The following is a 12297-nucleotide window of genomic DNA, read 5'->3' as shown; positions in this document are numbered from 1 at the left end:
GGGGTGGGGTGGGGTGGGGGGCAAAATGTGCAAAGAAATCAGTGCCCCTTACTGAAATGCGACATCTGTGATAGTGAATTCCCAGCTGGAGATCCAGTTGGTCAATACCCAGGGAATACCGCACAACAGCAGATGCACAGGTTGGGGCAAAAGTCTACATTGAAATGCTGGACAGACTTTGTGTCTAAGATGAAAAAGTGCTCCAAGACAGCGTAACATCTGTGCACACTCACTCACAGATGCCACTGGTGTCTGGGTGGTTGCACCATGAGTAGCAGTGAGAAGCCTACTCACCAAATATGTGATAGTACCAACACATAATGGATTGGTCTTTAGGACACTGATGATGATGGCTGCATTGGCAAAGACATGGTAGTGTGGGAACAGCAGCTGGTCATGCACAGACAACAGATATTTGTGCATTGAGAACTTTTATCTAGGCCAAAAGTACCTGGAATTCCTGGCTGGTCACAGTGAGTGCCAAAGTATTGCAGTCCACTGTATTGGTAGACAGTGTAGTTGTCATGTCAGAGGCAGCTGTATTAGTGACAACATGAACTGTGCCAGAAGATGGAGCTGCAGTGAGGGTCTCAGCCACAGTGTCAGTGAGTAGCTGTTGCAGTGGAAGTGCCTCCTGAGTTGTGAGGATTGCACATGCCTGACTAGGCAGACAGTTCAGCTAAGGAGGTAGTGTAGGAGCTGTGACAGCTTCCCATCACCAGTGTCATCACCAGTATTCAGATAATGTACAGTCTCAGATGGGGACACAGAGAGGCCGCATATGAGCTCCCTCTTCAGGTACTGATATGTCTTGGTACATAGTGGCACAGTTAGGATGTCAGTGGCATCGTACTTGGTGATCCTGGCTGACAATATAAGCATACTATGTATGCTCTTATGTTGAGCCACTCCAATGAAAGCTGGCCTCAGCCTGCACAAACCAGAGAGCTGACCACGTGGGTCAGAAAGCTGGTAGTCAAATGGAGACATGGGAGACCAGAATGTAATTTGTTGGGCAGTGATGAGGCTCTAATGTCAGCAGCAGCAGTGCAGCCTCATCAGAGGTAATTGTGATGTACCCACACACACAGTAATTGATCTGTAGCAGCTCAGAAATTTCCAGTTTTGATTAATTTACAGAGAGTACATGAAAAGACACAGCTGCTCACAAAGTCAACATTTATTGAATAACTAATCACAGAAGCTAACCACATCACAAACACCATCTGTTCCACAGGTGACCACTTAAGTAACAGTACAGGGCCTGTCACAGGAGCAACCACAGAAACTTTTATATTTTTTCTCCCAATACATAATTCTACATACATTGACAATGTCAACAAACTAAATATCAGAGCATTATTTGTGTGTGCATAGAGAAATTTTTAACATTGGTCTGCAATTAAATAATTCAAACAGTAGGAAAATAATTTATTCCTTACAAAACAATTGGTTTTCCAAGCGATTTAGTACTATACTTATTTTAGGGCAAAATTGTTGCACATTTCTGTTTGTTACTTCAGTGTCTTCTTTCACTAGCATAATTTTTTGGACAGTATATGTGGCATAATCTATGTTGTTGTTATTGTGGCCTTCAGTCCTTGCATAATCCATGAGGCTATTAAAATTATTAAATACGCTTTTACAAGATATCCGTGTTTCATGTTCATTGCATCATCAAAACTCACTGCTGCAGTATGAAGGCCCTTTTCATATAGGTCACACCTTACAGTACTATTCCATAATCCAAAATACAGAGTCATTAGGGTCTCAGAATTAAAATATGGTGGACATTTTTTCCAAACATGCTCAAACTCCTGCTTCTACAAAAACAGTCATCTATGTATAAACCCAAAACTTTACATCAATGAATCTCATTGTAGCAGTTCCACCTGCTTAATTTATTTTATATGTTGTTTGTCCTTGCTGTCAATGTACTGTAGTGGTTCTGCCTCATTTTGTTTCTTCATTTGTTGTCCTTGGTGTCGACATACTGCATTGCTACACTGGCTGAAAAATGGGGTCTGTAATTCTGACACTGAATACTGCTAATAATGTAGCTGACAGCTGCACAGTTGGGTTTCACAGTTCTTTAGTTTCACTGCTCACAACCCCCTAATAATACGCAGTTATATGGCCAGTGCACTATTGTTCAACCTTCGATAAGCCTCATTAATAGTTAGCAGGCAAACCTCCACCTACTGCTACAATGGTTTCCTGTTGAACATCTATGAGCAGTAAAACCTAACCACAAAGTTCACAATTCTTGAAGAACAGAAAGGTACATATGGAGCAGACACTGTTATTGTTTTTACACATGGTCTAATTGTTTAACATTTATTCCACAGTTAATTTGAAGCATTGTTGTTGTTCTAATCAACACAGGTTTCTTGTCTGAATCTTGGACATGGGCTGATTGTCTCATGACCAAAAATCAGGCCCTTATATATCATCACAATAAAGTTAAATTTACAGAAATTACAATTAAAATTAACTCATTAAATTAACTGTATACATCAAAAATTCCGTCTTTTTACCAGTTTCTTCTACTACAAGAGTTAGGCCGAATCATTTGTTTAAATTATGAAATTAACAAATGTAGTTATGCAAACAATACTTTTGACAAAACTGTTAATTACTTTGGAATTAATTAAGGGCTGGCTTTGCTATATACGTCAACAATAAAATTTAAGTTATGAAACAATTACTGATTTCACCCTATAACAAAAGATACTACCTAGGAATAGTCAAACCAAATTAGAAAATCAATTACATACATAAAACTAAGCACAAAATCAGATCTGGTGTTATGTTCTTTGAAAATGAGGGCCAACCTTTCTCTTTTTTGGAAATGCAGATTCTATTCACATTTGTTAATGGTCATTAGTTCAACAATGAACAAAACAAATTTAAGTAGGCAGATAGCAAAACAAGAGAGGAATTTAAAATATACCAGCTTGCTTCACCACATCATCATTCACAGTAACTGGTATTTTTGGGTGATCTAGTTTAAACTGAATATTATTTGGTTTTCTATATTAATTTTTAAATTTTCAGTTAGTTAATGAGCACTTTAATTTCAGTAAAGTTTTGAATCTCTTCAGTAAAGCTGAGCACACTCTTGGTACAACAGACAATAAATGTGTCATCAGCATACATAGTGATCAGATGCTTGTTATCTAAAAAGTTTGGGGAAATTATTTACATAACATATGAATACGAATGTACCAAAAATGGAGCCCTGAAGGACATCAAAATGTATGTTTCCTGTTTTTTACTGCCTTATCTCTAGTATTTATTCCTTATAATTTATAATTTCTGGCCACTATTGTCTGTGATTTCTAATAATTGCATTCGTTTTCCAGTGACTCCACTCACTTCTAATAATTTTTCCAATGACACCACTCACTGCAATTTTTGGTAACAGTGCATCACAGTGTACTCTATTGAAAGATTTGCAGATATCCAGGAATATTTCTGCTACTTGAGACCTTTCATTTTGTTTTTCAAGGCCATAATGGACAAATTATACTATTGCTGACATACTCTGACTGCTTTGGAAACCATGCAGGAAGTCACCTAGCATGTCCAAAATGCTTTTTAGCATTATTTTTCTCTAGTAAGTTGCTGAATGTTGAGATTACTGCAACAGTTATGTAGTTCTGAAAATGATTTATTTCCCTATATGTATAAGGTAAATATTTCACCGTCTTGTTTGTACATTTTTTCAGTTGAAATGGACAACTTTCATATAACATTGTAGATTTTTGTTTCTGATGCTATCAATAAGCTTCACTATGTCATCACTGAGCATTGGAGGTACTGTATTGTTGGTCTATTTATTAGTTGACTTACATACATATTGTGCATCTGATTTTATGCAGGTATTGCTTTCAACAGTATCTACAATGTAATAATTGAAAATATTGCTAACTAGAAGGGGATCAGAAATGCCACCATTTTTCTCAGTTAATTCTTCATTATTAATTTTATTTTTTGTTTCATCGTTTCTAATTTTATTTATAATTGACTAACAAGACTTTGAAACACTACCTGCACTTTATATCTGTTGGCTAAATTTTTCTTGCACTGCTTGTAGAGTTCTTCACATAACTCAGACTTGGCCAGTCTATAGACCTTCCACATAACTGACTTTGATGATCCTGCCCTTGGTAATGACTTCCTCTGGTTGTTCTGCCTCTCCCCCAACCTGTGAAAAATGTCTTTAGTTCACTATGACGCAAACACTCAATGTGCATGTGGTGACTACACAATCAACTCTCTTATGTCCACTTTCTCTGAGTGCACCTCTTTATCAGCAAGCCTGGCCTCCTCACTCATCATCCTCATCACTGAATATCCGAGGTCCACACCCTCCACATGCGGAACAAAGAGATAAAATGCCTGGTACACACACAATGCCTACTCCTTTACCTCAAATCTTTGTAGCCATCATCTGACATGGACCTTACCTTGGCAGCTGTTCTACATAGGCTTGACCTGTAGCTCTCAAAATGTCAGGTTAGTGATCATGTTATCCCCAGGGACACTACCCACAACCCATGACACTAAACACAATAATGAGTGGCACATGCCATAGGATCAATACTACAGACCCCCCTCCCCAGTGTATGACATAGTGTGCCATCTGCAGTTCCATAAAGTTCACCATGCAAAAGAACTGGTCCATGAGCTCCTTTGGGTGGGCATCATATGTCCTTAAGGCAGCAATTCGTCATCCCCAATCCACTTGGTACTTAACAAAGATGATTCTTTTCAGCTGCTTGGTGGTTACAGTCACCTTAATGCTCTCACTATCACTGACAACTACCAAACCCCCACATTCAGCACTTTGCAGAACTTCTGAACAGCACATGTGTTTTCAATCTATTAGGTGGACTTTAATTAGAACGTCCCTCCTCCTTCCACTTTTCCACTTTTCCTCAGCTGCATATGACATCATCCCACTGGTGCCCTCATCCAGGTGCCTCTTGCAGATACATTGGCTGGGAAGTAAACATCTAGTAAACATTGGATGCAGTGGTTAGACAAAACAATCCAATTGTTTAAGGCAATGAAGGTTGCAGTAGCTAATGCCATCATACTTGTGCATCCAGTTGCGAACACACATATCATCATAGCCACATATGTGAGTGATTCCTCAGTAGGTGCGGCCCTCCAACAACACGTATGCAACTCTGTTCTACTATTATGTTTCTATTCCAAGAAACTGACAAGTTCATAATGAAACTGGTCCACCTTTGATTGTGAACCGCTGATGTTTTGTGAAGCAGTGAAATATTTCTGCGATGACATAGAGGTTCATGAAGTCACCATATTTACTGACCATAAATCTTTGGCAAATGCAATTTGCCACCCTGCGCTGGATCTACTGCTGAGACACTTTCAACACATTAGCCACTTCACAACAGACATTGAAATATTAGGGGAGTAGAAAATTTAGTCACGGGTTAGCTGTCCAGAGTGGTGGCGATTACTTCTCAGAGGTTCGGAGGCTGTGAGCACTATGGGACTTAACATCTGAGGTCATTTGTGATGATCATCAGTAGCAATGAAACAATGTTTAAGCAGTGAAGCGTGTTGCTCTGCATGAACACTGTGCTTTGGTTTTCTGTCTGGGTGATATGCACACCTGTTATTGTTTGTCTAGTTCAGTGAATAAAGTCAGTTGCAATAAGGTGTTGAAGTATTCCTGTCTATTCTATAACTGATAGGACAGTGAATATTATCACATGTTCGTCATGAGTGGGGTTCTGAACTATCTGTTCTAGCTAGATTTCAGAGAAGGCATTTAGTAATGTTTCACAGGATTTTTTTTCACATCCAGCACAAACAAAACTATAATCATCCCAGTTGACTGCTGGATGATTAAAGTCTCCTCTGTTGATTACAGTATGACTCAACAACTTATGTACAAGTGCACTAAGGTTTTCTCTAAAGTTTTCAGTTACATCAGGAAGCAAGTCTGGTGGTCAGTGGAAGTATCCAGTTACAATTTTATGCTCACCTCTGATACTGAGTCTTGTTCAAACAATCTTAGATGCAAGTTCAATTTTGATCTCATTGGATTTGAGTTTCATATCTAGTGTGACAAGTACATCACCTCCACTTATCATTACCCTATCCTACTTACATGTAGTTAAACTATCCTCAGAGATCTCACTGCTGTCAACTTCAAGTTTTAACTGGCTTTGTGTACATAGTTTTATGTGTGCTTTGCTGCTTTTGAGGAGTGCTCAAACCCTGACTCTCTGTAGTAAATACTTTGGCAGTTAATGACTAGGATTTTAATAGTCTCACTTGTGGGTGACATTTCTTTGGATCTTACTCTGATATTCCAGGTCCCCTACATGTACCATTGGAAAGTACCTAGTTTTAAAAAACCGCACACATAGTAAACTACTTGGATATCAGCCCATAATGTGTGACCCACTTAGGGGGATCTCCCTACAGTTCTCAACCCTATGGCACAAGTCTAACTCCAAACTGCAAGCTTTGTTGAAACTCTGTGCACAAGGCCTGTCCTAAGTACCTTCTCTGCCAGCCCATGGAATTATCCAAGTATGACCTCAGAGCCCAGACCACATGCATCATTTTTTCCTATGTGCACCACAATCTACAGTTGGTTGTACCCTGTTCCCTCAATGGATACTGGGATAGTCTTTTCAACATACCGAATGAGGCCTCTAGGCATACACACTGGGTGTTGCTTCGTGGCCATTTATTTGAAGTCTCTGGTTCAATCCTTCCACTCACCACACTTTGCAGTTAGTTGCACCCTGTTCCCTCAATGATGTGCCTGGTGTTTTTCCAGAGTGCTGTTGCCATTTCCCTATGGGGTGCTATTATTCGCTATATGTTTGAACTGCTGACAATTAATGGATCCCTACCCTTTTGCATTTGCCTTCCCCTGATGTAGGACAAAGTGGTTTCCCAGGTGAAGAAAGTCCCACTGGCCCAGTTTCAGTGGAAGACAGAACCCCAAACCTATTGGTTAGGGGGACATATTTGGTCCTCCCTGCTCTCTGGTTCCTGTCTATCCTGTACAGGATGTCTATACCTACCATTGACATACCACTCATAGTCAAATGGATGAGTGGTGATAGATCCTGTATTTCCTGCAGACAAGACATTATCCACAAGAAAGGATAGTACTGTAGATACCTTTGATACCTTTGGTATATGTTTCTTGGTTTCCTTCCCAAAACACCCATTCATAGCAGCTTCCAATAACTTGACAGTAGTCAGGGCAATTACAAACAACAGCTAACTCATCCCTGCCCTGAGAACAGCATACACAGTAGAACTACATTGTACCTCATGCAGTATTCCATAGAACAGTGAAGGAATACCAATATTACCAGTAGCCTTTTAGAGCTGAAGCAATTCACAGACAAAACATATTATCTATAATGACAACAGAAAAACTTAGTATAAATTTTACTGTTTCTCTGAAATGTTTTTCAGGTTATGAACACTGACAAATTCAACAATGGTGTCAGTTTCAATGAATGCAGACAATATAAACCCCTGTTAAATGAGAAAACTAACATGACCCAATATGTTAGTCATTTACAGTAACTGTAAATCAGAAATGCTGATTTACTACTACTTCCAAATTTTTTCTAAAATGTACATTTATTACTTTAATATACACTGAAATTTGGCATGAATTATTCTTTGAATGACAGTACAACTACTAAAATGTGTTTTAAGGCATAGCAGAGTTTGTTCTGTTCCATGTTCATGTTAACTTTAAAGTCATAGGCGAGGACAGCCTTATCCAAGGACTTCCACTAGGCCTTGTGTATTTGTCTAGTTTTTCCTATTACCTTCACTGTCTAATCTCTCAAAAGTAACCAAGTCATCTATTGTATTCCTATTCTCTGTTTCACTTATTTAATGTTCCGTTTGAAACTCTCAACAATTTCTGGTTGTTTCAGGTTATTCAGATCCGGTCTTCTTAATTTCTTACCTTTTTGCAGGTTCTTCATTTGATAATCAGCATCTCATGAACATGTTTTTCAGTTTAAAATCTGGCTTCTAAATCTTTGTCTAAATCTTTGTCTTCTAAATCTTTGGTTATGTATAACCTTCCTCCATGGTTATCAAATCAAATATTAGCAATAATTAAGTTGTGCTCAGTGTAATATTTTAACAGGTGACCTTCCTTTTCCTTCTTTTGCCTGGTCCATGGTCTCCTATTATTTTTTGTACCCTTATTTTTCCCAGTATGGAATTCCAGTCCCCATTTAAAATTAAATTATTGTGTTCTTAATCAACCAAGTAACTTCTTTTATCTCGTCATACATTTTTTCGAATCTCCTCAGCATCTCATTAACTAAACAATGGAAAATATAGGATAGAATCTAACAATATTATGAAAAAGATAACAGAGATGCTGTGTCACATATGGGCACAAAAAAAGATTGTCACAAAATAAGCTTTCGGCCAACCAGGCCCTTGTCAAAAATAAATGTTGGACACACACACACACACACACACACACACACACACACACACACACACACACACACATACTTTGACAAAGGACTTTTTGGCTGAAAGCTTATTTTATGACAGTCTTTTTGTTGTGCCTAACTGCAACTCAACATCTTCACTATATGGTGAGTAACAACTATCCTTCTCACAATATTGCTGCATCTTATTAATTAATAGAGGTGTATATTTATATAACTTCGGTCATTTAATGTCTTCTTTTCTATACTGGCTATAATAATACATTCACTTTTTGTTCATAATACTGGCACAGTTACCATTAAAGATTAAAAACTATTTGTGTGAACAATTATTGAAGCAGTGTAGCAGTATGTAACAAATTATTGTGAAATACTTTAAAATTTACTTTCTTTGTCTTGGTTTAAGAATGCATAAAAACTTCCATAACATTTCTGAAATTTCAGTACAGAGCCTTTCTTCTTATATGCTGCTCTGCAACATGTTCATGTACCATTGGCACATGGACCCATTTTTGACAACATTACTGGAAAAGGAACATTTGCTGACACTTTACTGGAAATGGACTGGCTTGTTGGGAGGGTTGTCCAAGCTGCTATGAATCATAGCAGAAACACTTTGGTCTGGATATTAAGTAAGTTCTTTCATCTATTCTGCAGAACTTAATGATATCTTGCTGTTATTTGGGTGTTACATTTTATGCACTTTAAAAGTAGGATGTTTTCCATTTACCAATTTTTTTTTACACTAAGAGATTAAACTGTATATCAAAATATGAACCAGAGCATTTATGTGCTACATACACTATAAAACTCACATAGTTAAAAAACATTAAACACTATGGTTAACCCTAATATATTCACAGTTTTGAAATGAAAACCCACATATTAATTTTTTATGAAAAAATTATTTAACTGCTTTGTTAGAACTCGCATGGGAGGACACCCAGAAATTTTTAAGAAAATAATGATGATCCTAGCTTCATTCAAAACCTACTTTCACATGTTTTCAAAGTATTCTTCCACAACTGTGTGTACTTTGCTCTCAGTGAAGGCACTCATTGTGCTTCTTGGGAACTTCGGTTAAAAACCTCTGTAAGCAGAATAATTACTTCTGAGATCTGAAAATCATCCCCATGTTTATTTTCCTTTTTGGTATGAAAAGATATAAAATGAGACAATGTTGAACTGTAGAGTGGATACAAAAATGATCAGACTGGGCCTGCTGAAGAAATACTTATTTTTTCGCCACCCAATGAACATGTGCACTTTCATGGTGAAAAAACTTTTCATGGTAAGCTCCCCAGTAGTCACTTACTTTTTATTTTTCAAAACATGTAATACAAAGACATACTCCTTTGATGTGGTATGTGGATAATAAGCGCCTTTCTTTTGGTGTGGTTGTGGCAATGTATTCTTTTACAACAAAGAATATCTTTTCCATTCTTTAGGCAACACTGCTAACTGCACTTTTAGTGGATCAGTGAGCAAGTTTTAAATACATAACTCCATCCTACTCTCAGGATTAAACTGGTAAAACTATGCTTTTTCATCACCTGCAATGTGGAATATAGATGGTTATCCGGAATTAAGCTTTCTAAATTATTTGTTAAAAAATATGAATGTTAAATGTTCTCTTACTAGGTCACCTTACATGATATTCACTAATGGTAAACTTTTCTTACAAGAAAAATCTGATAAAAGCTCTTAGGGCAGCCAGTAATCCATTGAATCTTTTCAGTTCACTAAATGTACTAGTCTGTGCAGAGGGATCCAATTGTCTCATTCTCCAAAAAAACTTGTTTCTTCAGTAGCATCACAATGACTGACTTCCATCTTCAAGACAATTTGTTTCATTTGTTTTCATTGTACCAATCAAAGGAGAAAATCTCCCATTGTCAGGTGCTATGACTCAATACAGTTACTGGCAGCAAATAACATGGATTCATAAAAATCCCATCATGAAGTAGAGACTTCAGGAATATGGAATGATTCAGGTTGTACATTAACAGGCAGAAGCAGCCACTATGAGATTGTTCTGTGAAGTATAGAAAAAAACTAATGTTAATCTATTTGTACTGATTATTATAAAAAAACACTGATAGATGGCTTTTTGCATATATATTATAAATAAAAAGGAACTACTTTGAAAATAGAAACTACTGCTCCTCCTCTTACACTACGCAGAGCCTGTTTTTATCTACTTATTCATACAAAGCATTTATGAAACTAGACTGATTTCAGTGACCAGTATACTCTGCTAAAGCTAAAAACATGTTTAATATGAACGATAGTGTTGACTGAAATTCATGTTCCCAAGTCCAAACATTCTCATAAATCATAGAAGGAGAAGCTAAGAAACTACTTCCAGTTTCCTGTTTGATGCCTTCCATCAACCTGTTGATGGCTTTTGCACCAGAACATTAAACTCCATTCTGAGCCCTCAACAGCGATGCAGTCCATATGGAAATTATTTTTGCTTCTAGTATTGTGGAGATCATATGGCTCCACAAATGAAGGGGAGGTGGGGAGAGCGGAGAGAGCAGAGGAAGCACTTGCCCACACATGGGATCTGCGATGTAGACTACAGAAACATGGCAACCAGTGTATATGATTCATACCAACACAAATAAAAAGTCTTATTCGTAATATTAAAATCTCCAAAAGTTTGGCGTGTACTGCATAATGTGGAAATGTGGCAAAGCTTATGTGGGGCAGACTATTACGACAGTCAAGGAGAGATGCAAGCCCCATCAGCAACACATCCAACTAAACAACCAAACATATTTTAAATAAAAAGACTGACCTAAAAGACAAAACAATTGTTGAAAATTTCACTAGTATTTTTTTAGTCACAACACATTTCTTTGTTGTACTAATAGAGATAATATAAATCAGAAGTAGAATTACAAATTCTGTGATACATAACAAATAATAATCTTTGCATGTACATTAATTGACTATTGTAAAAAATACCTTATGCTGACTGCATTTATATACATATAAATCATATAACCATATTATTCTACAATTATTTTGAAATATCACACTGACATTCACTAAAAAGCATTACGTACAAGGGAAGTCACATTACAATGATACGAAACATCACATACTCATAAAACACCACTGTATATAGTAGTAATGTATTACAAGAAAGGTGTGTCTTTTGTAATACAGACACCACCCAAAACTAGAGCAGTAAAATAAACTACTACCATTAAGCAGCTTATGTCAAACAATGAGTTATTAATATCACATCTTTACAGTTTGAGTTATCAATGAGGACTGCCTCAAATATAATCATGAAATGAAATATGATTAGACCACTATCAAGGTGCAAATGCCATTCTGAGACAGCATAGTTAAGGAAGCTGTCAAAATGAAGATATCAGAAAACCTGATTAACAGGGATGGAGGTTTCAGTGTAAACAAGGATTGGGTTTGAAACAAAGCATGTTTCATTCAACCAGTTAATGTGCTACAGAGAACCCTCATTATTGTTTTATTACACAGATGTACTGTATGAAATCAGGGACAATGTGGTGTAATTTTTTTCACTTAAAGGAAGTTTTTCAGACGATATCAAGATTTGAAGATATCGTAAAGTCATCACCATACAAAATTACAAGCATCAAAATTGAAACCAAGTAACTTTGTAGACCAGTTGTCCATAATTCTGGGAAAGTGATTAGTTCAGCTCAAATGTCCATAATTCAAAAGTTATTAATAGTTCAGATAAAATTTCAAGACACAAACTGCTAAATATTTTTAAATTCTGTTTTTATAATATTGTAGC

The 12297-nt window shown here is 37.0% G+C and overlaps 1 protein-coding gene across 2 annotated transcripts in view; it reads left to right on the top strand.

Annotated features, from left to right (window-relative positions):
* LOC126455654 (arylsulfatase G-like) overlaps nt 1-12297 on the top strand; it is a 117604-nt gene that overhangs the window by 69680 nt on the left and 35627 nt on the right. For both annotated transcript variants that reach the window (XM_050091422.1, XM_050091421.1), the window contains one exon: nt 8946-9133. In XM_050091422.1, the coding sequence (XP_049947379.1) occupies nt 8946-9133 (188 nt within the window). The remainder of the gene's footprint in view (nt 1-8945; nt 9134-12297) is intronic.

The sequence above is a fragment of the Schistocerca serialis genome, chromosome 2, assembly GCF_023864345.2.
Source record: "Schistocerca serialis cubense isolate TAMUIC-IGC-003099 chromosome 2, iqSchSeri2.2, whole genome shotgun sequence".
NCBI lineage: Eukaryota > Metazoa > Arthropoda > Insecta > Orthoptera > Acrididae > Schistocerca > Schistocerca serialis.
The sequence above is the reverse complement of the archived record's forward strand: the minus strand, read 5'-3'. Positions and strand labels throughout refer to the sequence as shown.